Source organism: Spermophilus citellus (genome assembly GCF_964194105.1).
Source record: "Spermophilus citellus genome assembly, chromosome: 5".
Classification (NCBI taxonomy): domain Eukaryota; kingdom Metazoa; phylum Chordata; class Mammalia; order Rodentia; family Sciuridae; genus Spermophilus; species Spermophilus citellus.
In genome coordinates, this window is record NC_138186.1 from 141,718,179 (window position 1) to 141,733,356 (window position 15,178).

The following is a 15,178-nucleotide window of genomic DNA, read 5'->3' on the forward strand; positions in this document are numbered from 1 at the left end:
GAATAAGAAGGACCAAGAAGATTTCCTTTTCTGGCACAGCACACAAATGCAGTCACTAGTTTCTGATACCAATCTGAGTAATTATGTCTACTTGCTCTATCTTGAAGGCAAGAGACATTATGAGGTGATTAATATAATCCTTAGAATCTACTTAACCATTAATTTTCCAAAAATTCTGCCTTTTTTTGAATTTTATTTCTGCCACCTTGAGGTTTTGTTCCCTGAACAGACATATAGAAAGAACAGCTCAAGGAAAAGAGTCTCCTGAATATGGGCTCTGGGAAGAGAGTAATGGGAGCAAACCCAAACCCCTTCTAAAGGGTAATGAGGAAAATGATCCTAAACAAAACAAAAAGCAAATATGAACAAAGTGGCAGCAGGCTCTATTTGTTGGCCACTTTCTCTGCACCAGCCATCAGGTGAGAACTACACACTATGTTCTCATTTACTGTTCAACTCATGCTTGGGAGAGAGGTTTTCTAAATGCATTCCGTCAGTTTAGCTCCAAAATTGCTTTGGTCCCAACTGGTATGTCTGTTACAGCCCATGTGCTTCATCTCTTTGCTTTGTCCCCAACTCTACAAAACTGCCTCCTCATTAACTTGTTGGAATTTAAACACCTTGGAAACCAGGGCCTTATCTTAACTCCTTCTGATCCTTAGAGGTGTGGGAATTAAATTTAGGATTGTTACTCCATCGTAGAAAATTTCTCGACTTTTTATTTCACTCTGTACTGTTTAAACCTGGATGATATTTGGCATTGATAAACAACAATAGGTTAAGTGAACATCAACCTGTTGGCTCTAAAACAAATTTTCTTAAGTGAAATTTAAGTGGAATTTTTCAGCACTTCAATAAACTCAATCAGAATTAACAAGGACCAAATAATATTAAAATGAACTCGAAAATTTATAGATTAACAGCAAAAATTTATTTTTGGAAAGGGTAAAGATGGTTCTTTAGTGACATTTAATCCATATTATAATTTGAATTCTGAGAATGATTAAGACTTTGTGATGGTTAATTTTACATGTTAACTCGTCCGGGCTACGATGCCCAGACACTTGGCCAACTTTTATTCTGGGTGTGTCTGTGCTGGTGTTATGGGGTGAGATTTACTTTTGAATCGGGGACTTTTAGTTAAATAGATTCCATTCTGTAATGGAGAGAGACCTCACCTCGTCAACCGAGTGCAACTGAATGGGACAAAAAGCCCACCTCTCCCAGACAAGAGGGAACTGTCCAGTGAACTACCTTTGGATTTCATCTACAACATTGATTCTTCCTGGCTCCACAGCACACTGCCTTGGGACTCAAACTAGAACACTTTCCTGGATCTCTAGCTCCTCCCAGCCAACCCTGCCCAATCCTGTGAGCCAATAGCTGACAGGCAAGTGCAGGGAAGAAGCAGAGGCCCTGCAGGGGGTGAGTGTGTGCTACTGGATGCCAGCCCCTGGTCAAAGCGCAGGACAGGCTTCTGAGTTTACAGGCAGGAAGGGATGATTAGTGTTGGTGGAGCCCCAGGAACCCCGCGCTCTGAGGAATTCTGAGCGCTTGGGTCATAATTGACCCCGGCAACGCCCGAGGACGTTCGGGGCACAGAAGTGGATGGTGATGGACGCGCTTTTCAGAGCTGGTCCGATGGATCACTGAAGTGGCCACGATGTGGTCCTGGTTTGGAGGCCTGGGCTCAGGCTTGGGCCACTTCTTGGGTCAGGTGGGGAGCAGCTTGGCTTTCCTCACCGGCCATAGCTCCAGCTTCGCCAGGGAAATGCTTCTGGGTGACTTAGGAGACCCAGAAGCAGCTTTACATCATTGTTGGAGAAAGGAAATGGAAACTACTGATTCCACACTAAGATGTGAGAATGAAAGACTGAAAGAGTATTGTACTGACCTGGAAGAAAAGCATGAAGCATCAGAGCTACAAATAAACCATCAGTCTGTAAGTTACCAAAATCAACTGCAACAGAAAGAGGTAGAGATCAGCCATCTTAAAGCAGGACAGATTGTACTGCAAGATCAAATGTTCCAACTACAGGCAGCCGCTCAATCAGTACACTCGGGAGCTTGTGGTGTGCCAACAACAACTGCACCGGCTCCGTTCGGTTCCCTGATCAGTAGTCATTTTTCAGCCTTTCGTGATGACGACATGGACTCTAGTGACATAATCTCATCACGACAAGAAACAAACAGATTATCAACTGAAGCTGCAAAACATGAATCTGAAGTTGGCCACTCGAGGCAGATTGCTGAGGCTCAGGGAACACACCATTCTGACTCAAGTGAAATCTGCAAAGTACAAAATACTATCAAGACTCTTCAACCAAACCAAAGCCCAGACATATATGATCATCAGCATGAAATTTCAGTTTGGGAGCAGAGTTCTACTGTGGCAGAAAAGGGAAAAATCCTTCCTCAGAGCTCAGCAGTGGAAGAAGTGTTCAGGCTTCAACAAGCCCTGGCTGATGCGGAGAAGGAAATCGTGAGACTAAATGGTTTAAACCAGGATAACCGTCTTGCTGAAGACCATCTGAAACTTAAAATGCATGCTGAAGCTTTAGAAAAAGAGAAGGCATCATTGAGTCAAGAAAAAGAGGAACTTCAGATGTCACTGTCAAAATTGAGCTGTGACTACCAAGTCATGAAAAACAGAGCTTCAACAGACATGAATTTGAATGTACAATTACTAGACTTAAAACTTCACTTGAAGGCAAAGGAGGAAGAACTGAATCAGACTATCAATGAAAAGAAAATGCTGATAGCTGAGTTAGAAGAACTGGATCATCAGAATCAGGAAGCTACAAAGCACATGATTTTGATACAAGAGGAGCTATCAAAACAACAAAATGAAGGAGACCTTGTCATCAAGAAGTTGGAACAAGATCTAGATGATGAAAAAAAGAGAGTTCATCAACTTGAGGATGATCAAATGAACATATCCCAAGAGTTGCATGTGCAGAAGGAGAAGTTAACTGAGAACGCACAGAGCCTCAGTGATTTGCATTTAACTAAGCAGAAGCTTGAAGGTAAAGTAGAAGATTTAGTAGATCAGCTAAATCAGTCACAAAAAAATAGTTTAAACATCCAGCAGGAAAACCTTGGGCTTAAGGATCACATTAGACAACTTGAAGATGAGCTGTCTGGATTTAAGAGCAAGTATCGCACTTCTCTGAATGAAGACTCTAACAGTCATTGTAAGGATGACATGCTTAAAGAACGAGAAGCTGAAGTTAGCAACTTAAGGCAAAATCTTTCTGAAGAGGAACAGCTCAATGAAAATTTAAAGAAAGTTGCTGTTGAACTCAAAACGGAAAATGAAATGTTGATTTTAGCACGTGACGATGTAAGGCGTAAGTTGGAAGAATCTATTGCTGCTTACAATCAAATCTCTCAAGAAAAAGACACTATCACGGAGACTCTCAAAAGAGACAAAGAAGAGATTGAAGCCAAACTGCACCAGGCAGAAAAAAGACTGTTGGAAGAAGCAAATAATCACAGGCAGACTATTCAGGAACTCTCCAATGCACATAATTTGGATACCTCTGCCTTAAAGCTGAAACACGAATGTGCAGTTCAACTCAGCCAAGAGAAGGACTTTGAAATAGCAGGACTCAAAAAGAATATTGAGCAAATGACTGCTGATGAAAAAGAAACTGATGAAATTTTGGCATCTTATGTAGACGAACAGGAGCGATTGATACAAGTCATAAATGAGAAAGAAGTTTTTATTGAAAAACTCGAAGAAAAAAGTTCACAACTACAAAAGGATTTAGATAAGTGTTCTCAGGCTTTAGGAGAAAATGAAACTTTAAGGCAATCCATGGAAAGAAAGGACAGAAGTCTTACCTACATGAGAGCAGAAAACAACTATCTGCGAGTAGAATTGGAAATACTTGGGGAACAGCACAATCAAGCTGTACCAGTGGCTGAGCCGACAGCTCTTGATGCTGTCACAGAACTAGAATTGGAGGTATCTCAACTGAATATAGTCAAAAATCATCTGGAAGATGAAATTCAAGACCATCTGAATATCATTGAAAACCAGAACCAGCGTAAAATGCAACTACTTCAGTCTTTACAGGAGCAGAAGGAGGAAATGGATGAATTTAAGTACAAATATGAGCAGATGAATGCTGCGCATAGCCAGTTAATTTTAGAAAAAGAGGAGGAAATTAAGAACTTGCAGAAGACTATTGAAGAACTAAAAGCCCAGTTGCCTGGAGAGAAAGGAGATGCTCAGACATTGAATTCTGATATTTTTCAAGAGACCAAAGTAAAAATCCTAAGAGAAAAAGAGGTTCAACACTTACGGGACCAAGAATTACGCCTAAACCGGGAGCTAGAAAGGCTACGCAGCCATCTCTTGGAATCAGAAGAGTCTTACACCCAGCAAATTTTGGCTGCAGAAGACAAAGAAAAACAGTCAATAGCTGAATGGAAGAACAAGGCCGAAAAGCTGGAAGGAGAAGTATCATCACTGCAGGAACGTTTGGATGAAGCAAATGCTCTGTTGGATTCTGCTTCCAGACTGAGAGAAGACTTAGATCTCAAGGAAGAACAGATGAAGAACTGAAAAAACAAAACGAGCTCCGAAAAGAAATGTTGGACCATGCACAACAGAAATTGTCGACTTTGGTCAACAGCGCAGAAGGAAAAGTGGACAAAGTCCTCATGCGAAACCTTTTTATTGGTCATTTCCAGACACCAAAGGACAAACGTCGTGAAGTATTGCAGTTGACGGGGAGCATCCTGGACATTCCACAGGACGAAATGGAGCAGCTGTTGAATAAAGATCACGGTGGTGTCAGTAAGTGGATGAGTTGTTTTGGTTCCACGTTCTGCAGCTGTGCCTCTTAGTAACCTAGCTGGAGTTGGACTTGGTGGACCTGGGCATCCTCTTGTTAAACCCACTGCAGATTTCATGCCCACCTTTACACCACTGCCAGTGTCCCTGGACAATAGTGCCAGAGTTGTACTCCAGGATCTTCTAAATATTTAGCATTTGAAAGAAGCCATAACCCTTTTTTACGTTTTACAGCATGGCCTTTTGAAAAAGTACTCATGTGTTTGTAGACAAAGAGAGAAAGCAAAAAAGCTGGTATATGTAAGTGTATAGCTACTAGGTATTTTATTTTATTTTTTCAGTTGTTGTTGTTGTGATTTTTTGCTATAGTACTTTTTAAAAAATTTGTTTTGTTTTTTGTAGCACTTTTTGTTTCTAGAATTTTGTTCCAATGCAGCAGATAATCATCACCAGTTATCAATTCTGATGTACTTTTGGGAGCAACTGTACAGAGCAGCCTTCTTGAACCACTAGTTCCAACCTCTTTTTTTAAAAACAATAATAATATTTCTTAAATTTAATGGCATTAAGGTAAAAACGATACATGTAATTACAGGAAACAAGAAAAATCCAACCCATAAGAAGGATGTCTCAGATTTAGAGTACATGAAAACCAAACATAATGTTGCAAAAAGTTGAGAATATTTAGTTTATCCAAGATAACATTGTACAACTACCACGCGAAAATTCCAATGGGGAGGACCTAAACATGAAGCTTAGTGGATAAATTCTAAGATGCTTTGAATCCAAATTCTATGACCCCTATCCATTTTGCTTATTTCCATTTCTATACGAAAGTCACTTCACATTAATTCAGTTTTCCAGATGATAAATATGTCCAGAAGGAAGAGTATTTTTATGAGTCAACCCCGAAGTGGGACCACAGGATCCACTGCCAATGGAAAAGTTAATTAGTAAGAATGTATCATTAAATATCTGGACTGCTTATCTACATACTATTGGGGGCTCTACAATAATTCTCATAAACACATTTTATAAAACATTTGATCAAAACAAGTTGGGGAGAGAAATAAGCTAACAACAGTTTTTGAAAGATGAAAAGCTTTAAAATAGGAGTAGTTATAACCTTTTGATAAATTAAGGTAAAAGATGAATCAAAAGTTTCCAGCTTAAGTAGGTGAAATCAGAGAAGAGAAAAAGCAGATTGCATAGCACATACTTCTCTGACACCTGTAGTTTCTAAAACCATTCAGAACATTTTTGTTAAAATTAATTTAAACAAAATTTAATATATTTTTAAATATAAATTATATCATTTAATATAAATTAACCTAATTTAAATCAATTTTATTAGTAGTATTATTTAAATTTCTTTTATTAATACTATGGTTTGATTTAAATTTATTTTATTAATTGATATTGTTTATTAACTTATATTAAATTATAGTATGATTTATATTTGAAAACTCATTAAATTTTATTTAAATTAATACAATTTAATAAAGTAAATTTAACATAATATAGGTTGAATTATTTAATTTTAATTTTAATAATAATGCTCTTAGTTGTTTTGGAAATTACAGGTGGCAGTGAAGTATTAGCTATATTATCTTCTTTTTTCTCCTCTTTGATTTTACCTAACTTAAGCTAGAACCTTTTGGTTTATCTTTTGTTTTACTTTACAAAAATAAAAAAAGGAAGAAAAACACCTAGTAGCTACACACATATCAGCTTTTCCTTTCTTATTTCTAAATTTCACCTTAACATTTACATTATTTTACCAAAATTAAGATGCCATCAGTTGTTACTCCTGAGAAGAATATCAAAGTATATATTTTGCTTCGACCTGCCAAATTACTTGGAATCTTATTCCAGTAGACTTCACATGGTTGGGAAAAGCAGAGTTCAGATTTGTCATGAGAGATTTTTATATATTCGGCTCACTCCATTGTGTCTAGGTGAGCCTTTGGGTTTCAATGCCTGGAAACACACTTCTTATATTTCAGAATTGAAGAGCTCTTGGAAACAGCGACCTCACTGCATTCTTGAGAAAAATATGTTATACGGGTACTCAGAAAATTACAAAGATTAATATAGATTCAAGATTCTTTTTAAGACAAGGGGTTTAATGGAGAAAACAGCAAGATAGCCTTAGAAATTTCATACTCCCTGCATTCTTAGGAAAAGCTTCTATATTGTAAAGAATAACACCAAACAGAAAAGTTCCTAAGAAAATATTGTGCTTTCAGTTTCCTCGTCTCATAAATTTTATTAAAGTTTCATTAAAGACCCTGTATTTGCTAGCCTTTTTATTAAATACTTTTTTGAGATATTCTATTAATGTCTATGACTGGATTTTATTTGGTCTCACATTAATGTCGCTCCCTGTGACAAAGGGTACATGGGAGGCAGGCAGGATCAGCCTGTCCTCTCCGAGGCACCAGCTGTCGGAACCAGGCTCTGACAGAGGTAGTGAAGGGCACTAGCGTCTCCTGGACTGAGCGAGAGGGTAAGTATCTGAGTAATATTAATTGTGTATAAATGCCACATTTTTTTATGCATTCATCTACTAAGTTGTTTCCACAATTTAGCTAATGTGAATTTTGCTGCTATAAACATTGATGTGGCTGTGTCCCTGTAGTATGCAGTTTTTAAGTCCTTTGGGTATAGATCAAAAAGAGGGATAGCTAGGTCAAATGGTGGTTCTATTCCCAAATTTCCAAGGAATCTCCAAACTGCTCTCCATATTGGCTCCACCAATCTACAGTCCCACCGACAGTGTAGGAGTGTACATTTTTCCTGAAATCCTCACCAACACTTATCGTTGTTGTCTTCATCATAGCTGCCATTTTCAAAAATCGCTGACATTCTAACTGGAGTGAGGTGCAATTAAACCCCTAGCTCTCACCATGCACAAAACTCCACTCAAATGAATCAAGGACCTAGGAATAAAACCAGAGAGCTTGCATGTAACAGAAGAAAAAGTAGGCCCTAATTCCAATCATATGGGATTAGTCCCAAAATTCCTTAATAAGACTCCTAGAGCACAAGAATTAAAATCAAGTATCAATAAATGAGATAGATTCAAACTAAAAAAGTTTCTTCTCCACAAAACAAACAATCTGGGAGGTGAATAGAGATCCTACATCTTGGGAGAAAATTTTTGCCCCATCACACATCAGATAGAGCACTAATCTCTAGGGCATAGAAAGAACTCACAAATCTGAATAAAACACACACACACACACACACACACACACACACACACAAACAAATAAATAAATAAAATAATATGACCTGGGCATCCTCTTTTTAAACCCATCGCAGATTTCAAGCCCACCTTCACACCACTGCCAGTGTCCCCGGACAACAGTGCCAGACTTGTACTCTAGGATTTTCTAAATATTTAGCACTTTAAAGAAGCCATAACCCTTTTTGATGTTTTACAGCATGGCCTTTTGCAAAAGAACTCTGTATTTGTAGACAAAAAGAGAAAGAAAAAAAGCTGATATATATATATATGTATATAGATACTAGGTTTTTTTTTTTTTTTTTTTTTTTTTTGCTATAGCTCTTTCTAAAAATTTTGTTTTGTTTGCTGTAGCACTTTTTGTTTATAAAATTTTGCTCCAGTGTAGCAGGTAATCATCACCAGTCTTCAATTCTGATGTACTTTTGTAAGCAACTGTACAGAGCAGCATTAGTGAACCATTAGCTCTAAACTCTTTTTTTTAAATGATTATATTTGTTAAATTTAATGGCATTAAGATAAAAATGATACATTTAAATAACAGGAAAGATGAAAAATCCAAACCACCTGAAGGAGATCTCAGATTTAGAGAAGAAGAAAACCAAATATGATGTTGCAAAATGTTGAGAATATTTAGTTTATCCCAAATAACCTGGTACAAGTACTAAAAGAAAATTCCAGTGCAGAGGGCCTTATCATGAAGCTTAGTGGATAAATTCTAAGATACTTTTAATCCAAATACTATGACCCCTATCCATTTTACTTATTTCCATTTCTATAGAAAAGTCACCTCACATTAATTCAGTTTTCCAGATGTTAAATATGTCCAGAAGTAAGAGTATTTTTATGAGTCAACCCCAAAGTGGAATCACATGATCCATTGCCAATGGAAAAGTTACTTAGTAAGAATATTTCATTAAATATCTGGACTGTTTATCTACATACTTTGGGGGCTCTACAATAATGCCTCTCAACACATTTTTTAAAACATTTGATCAAAAAAATTGGGGGAGAGAAAGAAGCTAACATCAGTTTTTGAAAGATGAAAGGCTTTAAAAAAGGAGTAGTTTCAACCTTTTCGTAAATTAAGGTAAAAGACAATCAAAAGTTTCTAGCTTAAGTAGGTGAAATCAGAGAAGAGCAAAAGCAGATTGCATAGCACATACTTCTCTAACACCTGTAGTTTCTAAAACCATTCAGAATATTTTTATTAAAATTAATTCAAATAAAATTTAATAAATTTTTAAATATAAATTATATTATCATTTAATAAATTGATCTAATTTAAATTTATTTTATTAATTAATATTGTTTAAATTTATTTTATTAATACTATTGTTTGATTTAAATTTATTTTCTTAATTGATTTTTTAAATTAATTTTGATTAAATTTTAGATTGATTTATATTTAAAAGTTCATTAAATTTCATTTAAATTAATACAATTTAACAAAGTCAATTTAAATAACATTTAATATAGATTAAATCATTTAATATTAACTATATAATATAATAAAAAAATTAATAAAATTAATTTTGATAAAAATCCTCTTAGTGGTTTTAGAAACTACAGGTGTCTGAGAAATATTAGCAAAAGCAATTCTAAGCAGGAAGTGTGAATCTGGCGGTATAGCGATACCAGATTTCAAACTGTACTACAGAGCAAGAGTAACCAAAACAGCATGGTACTGGTACCAAAACAGGCGGGTGAACCAATGGTACAGAATAGAGGACACAGAGACCAATCCACAAAATTACAACTTTCTTATATTTGATAAAGGGGCTAAAAGCATGCAATGGAGGAAGGATAGCGTCTTCAACAAATGGTGCTGGGAAAACTGGAAATCCATATACAACAAAATGAAACTGAATCCCTTTCTCTCGCCATGCACAAAAGTTAACACAAAATGGATCAAAGAGCTTGATATCAAATCAGAGACTCTGCATCTCATAGAAGAAAAAGTTGGCTCCGATCCACATATTGTGGTGCCGGGCTCCAAATTCCTTAATAGGACATCCATAGCACAAGAGTTAATAACAAGAATCAACAAATGGGACTGACTTAAACTAAAAAGTTTTTTTCTTCTTTTTTTTTTTTTCCCCTCAGCAAGAGAAACAATAAGAGAGGTAAATAGGGAGCCTACATCCTGGGAACAAATTTTTACTCCTCACACTTCAGATAGAGCCCTAATATCCAGAGTATACAAAGAACTCAAAAAATTAAACCATAAGATAACAAATAACCCAATCAACAAATGGGCCAAGGACCTGAACAGACACTTCTCAGAGGAGGACATACAATCAATCAACAAGTACATGAATAAATGCTCACCATCTCTAGCAGTCAGAGAAATGCAAATCAAAACCACCCTGAGATATCACCTCACTCCAGTAAGATTGGCATCCATTATGAAGTCAAACAACAATAAGAACTGGCGAGGATGTGGGGAAAAGGGTACACTTGTACATTGCTGGTGGGACTGCAAATTGGTGCGGTCAATTTGGAAAGCAATATGGAGATTCCTGGGAAAGCTGGGAATGGAACCACCATTTGACCCAGCTATAGCCCTTCTCGGAATATTCCCTGAAGACCTTAAAAGAGCGTACTATAGGGATACTGCCACATCAGTGTGCACAGCAGCACAATTCACAATAGCTAGACTGTGGAACCCACCTAGATGCCCTTTAGTAGATGAATGGATAAAAAAAAAAATGTGGCATTTACACACAATGGAGTATTACGCAGCACTAAGAAATGACAAAATCATGGAATTTGCAGGGAAATGGATGGCATTAGAGCAGATTATGCTAAGTGAATCTAGCCAATCCCTAAAAAACAAATGCTAAATGTCTTCTTTGACATAAGGAGAGCAACTAAGAACAGAGCAGGGAGGAAGAGCATGAGGAAAAGATTAACATTAAAGAGAGACAAGTGGTGGGAGGGAAAGGGAGAGAGAAGGGAAATCGCATGGAAATGGAAGGAGACCCTCATTGTTACACAAAATTAAATATAAGAGGATGTGAGGGAAAAGGGGGAAAAAAAAAAACAAGGGAGAGAATTGAATTACAGCAGATGGGGTAGAGAGAGAAGATGGGAGGGGAGGGAGAGGAGATAGTAGGCGATAGGAAAGGTACCAGAATACAACAGTCACTAATATGGCATCATGTAGAAACGTGGATGTGTAACCGATGTGATTCTGCAATCTGTATTTGGGGTAAAAATGGGAGTTTATAACCCACTTGAATCAAATGTATGAAAGATGATATGTCAAGAGCTTGGTAATGTTTTGAATAACCAATAAAAAAACATTTTCCCATTTCAAAAAATGACATTGGTGATTTATTGTGATCATTTTGTACACAGCAGAACTACATTTAATTCTTTGTCCTACTAATAAAAGTCACTAGATGCGACAGCATCTACTTTCACAGTTCGTATATAACATTTATGGACTATCTTAAATTCGTTTTAAAAAATATTTATTATTTAGCCTTTAGTGGACACAACATCTTTATTTTATTTATTTTTTTATGTAGTGCTGAGGATCGAACCCCACGCCTCACGCATGCTAGGTGAACGAGCTGCTACTTGAGCCATATCCCCAACACTCTCTTAAATTCTTATTTTCACCTTGCTTCTTTATGATAATGAGAATTCAAATTTATGGGTAATATATCATTCACTGAACAACTTCAGTCCAAATCAATCCTTCTACTATTGTATTGTCACTGGAGTGTTATGTTCATCTTCCTACAAATGTGTGCGGAACATTTCATTGATTATGCCAATTCTTAAAAATACAAATGTGCCGAGCCCTAATATCCAGAGTATACAAAGAACTCAAAAACTGAACATTAAGAAAACAAATAACCCAATCAACAAATGGGCCAAGGACCTGAACAGACACTTCTCAGAGAAGGATATATAATTAATCAAAAAATACACGGAAAAAATGCTCACCATCTCTAGCAATCAGAGAAATGCAAATTAAAACCACTCTAAGATACCATATCAGTCCAGTAAGAATGGCAGCCATTAGGAAGTCAAACAACAACACGTGCTGGCAAGGATGTGGGGGAAAAGGTACACTTGTACACTGCCGGTGGGACTGCAAATCGGTGCAGCCAATTTGGAAAGCATTATGGAGATTCCTTGGAAAGCTGGGAATGGAACCACCATCCGACCCAGCTATTCCCCTTCTCGGACTATTCCCAGAGACCTAAAAAGAGCACACTATAGGGATACAGCTACATCAATGTTCATAGCAGCACAATTCACAATAGCTAGAACGTGGAACCAACCTAGACGCCAGTCAATAGATGAATGGATAAAAAAATGTGGCATTTGTACACAATGGAATATTACTCAGCACTAAAAAATGACAAAATCATGGCATTTGCAGGGAAATGGATGGCATGAGAGCAGATTATGCTAAGTGAAGTTAGCCAATCCCTAGAAAAGAAATGCTGAATGTCTTCTTTCATATAAGGAGGGGGGACTCAAAACAGAGCAGGCTGGAAGAGCATGAAAAGAAGATTACCATTTAGAAGGGACAAGAGGTGGGAGGGAATGGGAGAGAGAAGGGGAATTTCATGGAAATGGAAGGATACCCTCATTGTTATACAAAATTACATATAAGAGGATGTGAGGGGAAAGGGGAAAAAAGGAGAGAAATGAATTACAGTAGATGGGGTAGAGAGAGATTATGGGAGGGGAGGGGAGGAGACAGAAGGGGAGATAGGGAGGGAATAGGAAAGGCAGCAGAATATAACAGACACTAGTATGGCAGTATGTATAAACTCGGATGTATAACCAATGTGATCCTGCAAACTGTACACGTGGTAAAAATAAGAATTCATACCCCACTTGAATCAAATGTATGAAATATGATATGTCAAGATCATTGTAATGTTTTGAGCAACCAATAGAAATTTAAAAAAAGAAACAAGAAGAGACAAGGCCCATATTAAAGAGATTTAAAAATTCTACTGAAATCTATAAGAAAATGTTTGAATGAATTATGAGGTATTAAAAAAAAGTACAAACTTAATATCTTGCATAGAATTTATCACCCTATGTTTATAGACTCAAAAAGCTTTCATTATTTTAATCTTCAACTGTGTTTTAACAAAGCCACATTATTAAGGGCTCTCTACTTCTGGCTTATTCTTTCTTACTTAGTCTTTTCCCCCATATGCGATCCTCACCACCACAGTCATCAATGGCTGACCTTGCATTATAATTCAAGGATCACTCTATGTAACATCTTCCCCATTGATTGACTGTATTCAATTGCACTTCATAGCAGGAAATGTATATAACACAGCTTTATGTTGTTCACAATATCTACCACAATACCTTGTACTTTGGGGGCACTGAATACATGTATAAGGATATACTTATGATTATTGGATGCTTTTTGTCACATGTGTTCGCGAATGAGCCAGGGTTTGCCCTCCATATCCCCCATAGTTTCCAGGAATATTCCAAACATATTTACAAGAAGAGAAATGCTTTTATTTGGATGGTCAGTTTTGAATACAGTAGGTAGGTATCTCTCTCAGATTGAAATATAAAATGACAAACAGCTGTGGTCAGAGTGAACCATGCTAGAAGACTGAATCTGAGTGATCAGAAATGCCTTTCAGCAGTAGGAGCAACAACCACTGGAACCAGATTCAAGCCAAATGTGATAGGTCTTACACTGAAAAAGGATCATTATTTGTGATTTAAAACAATAAACAAACACAGAACACCTAAAGAGAAGGAGGCACCCTGCTATAATTTGGATCTGGAATGTTGCCCAAAGGTCATGTGTTGAAAGCTTGGACCCCAATGTAACAGCATTCAGAACGGACTCTACAGAAAGGTGAATTGAATCCTGGGCTCTAACCTCATCTGTGGATCAATCCACTGATGGGTTCACGATTGGACAGGACTATTGGGAGTTGGTAAAAACTGTGGGCGGTAGGGCCTAGTTGGAGGGTAGGTCATTGGAGTTGATTCCCTGGAAGGGTACATCATATTCCTCAGTCCTCTCTTCCCCTCACCTGATCTCCGTGATCTCCATGAGTTGATCCCCTGATCTCCATGAGTTGAGCAGCTCTGTTTTGAAGCCAGGCTCTCTGCCATGGTAATCTGCCTCACTTCAGGCCACAGCAATGGAGCCTGAAATTGAACCAAAATAAATATTTACTCATTTAATTTTCTCAGGTATGTTGTCAAAGTGATGAAAAAGTCTTCTAACACACACACACACACACACACACACACACACACACACACACAGGAGGAATGGTCTAAAGGGAGAAAAGGACACTTGGTATTGTTGATGCCTTCTTCAACAGTAGACACAGCTGGGGTACAGCGTGGATTCGCACTTCAGCAGATGCTAAAAGGGGCTTAAATTTTTATATTAGTCTTTTATGAGGAGAGATTGACTAACACAGGCCTGATTTCTCTCTCAGATTTGGAGATGAATAAGAAGGACCAAGAAGATTTCCTTTTCTGGCACAGCACACAAATGCAGTCACTAGTTTCTGATACCAATCTGAGTAATTATGTCTACTTGCTCTATCTTGAAGGCAAGAGACATTATGAGGTGATTAATATAATCCTTAGAATCTACTTAACCATTAATTTTCCAAAAATTCTGCCTTTTTTTGAATTTTATTTCTGCCACCTTGAGGTTTTGTTCCCTGAACAGACATATAGAAAGAACAGCTCAAGGAAAAGAGTCTCCTGAATATGGGCTCTGGGAAGAGAGTAATGGGAGCAAACCCAAACCCCTTCTAAAGGGTAATGAGGAAAATGATCCTAAACAAAACAAAAAGCAAATATGAACAAAGTGGCAGCAGGCTCTATTTGTTGGCCACTTTCTCTGCACCAGCCATCAGGTGAGAACTACACACTATGTTCTCATTTACTGTTCAACTCATGCTTGGGAGAGAGGTTTTCTAAATGCATTCCGTCAGTTTAGCTCCAAAATTGCTTTGGTCCCAACTGGTATGTCTGTTACAGCCCATGTGCTTCATCTCTTTGCTTTGTCCCCAACTCTACAAAACTGCCTCCTCATTAACTTGTTGGAATTTAAACACCTTGGAAACCAGGGCCTTATCTTAACT

At 37.4% G+C, this 15,178-nt stretch overlaps 2 protein-coding genes across 2 annotated transcripts in view; one reads left to right on the top strand and one right to left on the bottom strand.

Moving 5' to 3' along the window:
• The window catches only part of LOC308649512 (uncharacterized protein), a gene marked incomplete at its 5' end in the record, with an annotated part of 523,997 nt that overhangs the window by 378,772 nt on the left and 130,047 nt on the right, over positions 1 to 15,178 (bottom strand). The window lies entirely within an intron of this gene.
• LOC308649508 (thyroid receptor-interacting protein 11-like) lies at positions 1,627 to 4,857 on the top strand (the record flags this gene model as incomplete). Its single annotated transcript, XM_081295042.1, is given in 3 exon segments — positions 1,627 to 4,273; positions 4,391 to 4,559; positions 4,562 to 4,857. Coding segments are annotated over 3 exon segments (3,075 nt in total). The 5' UTR covers positions 1,627 to 1,663.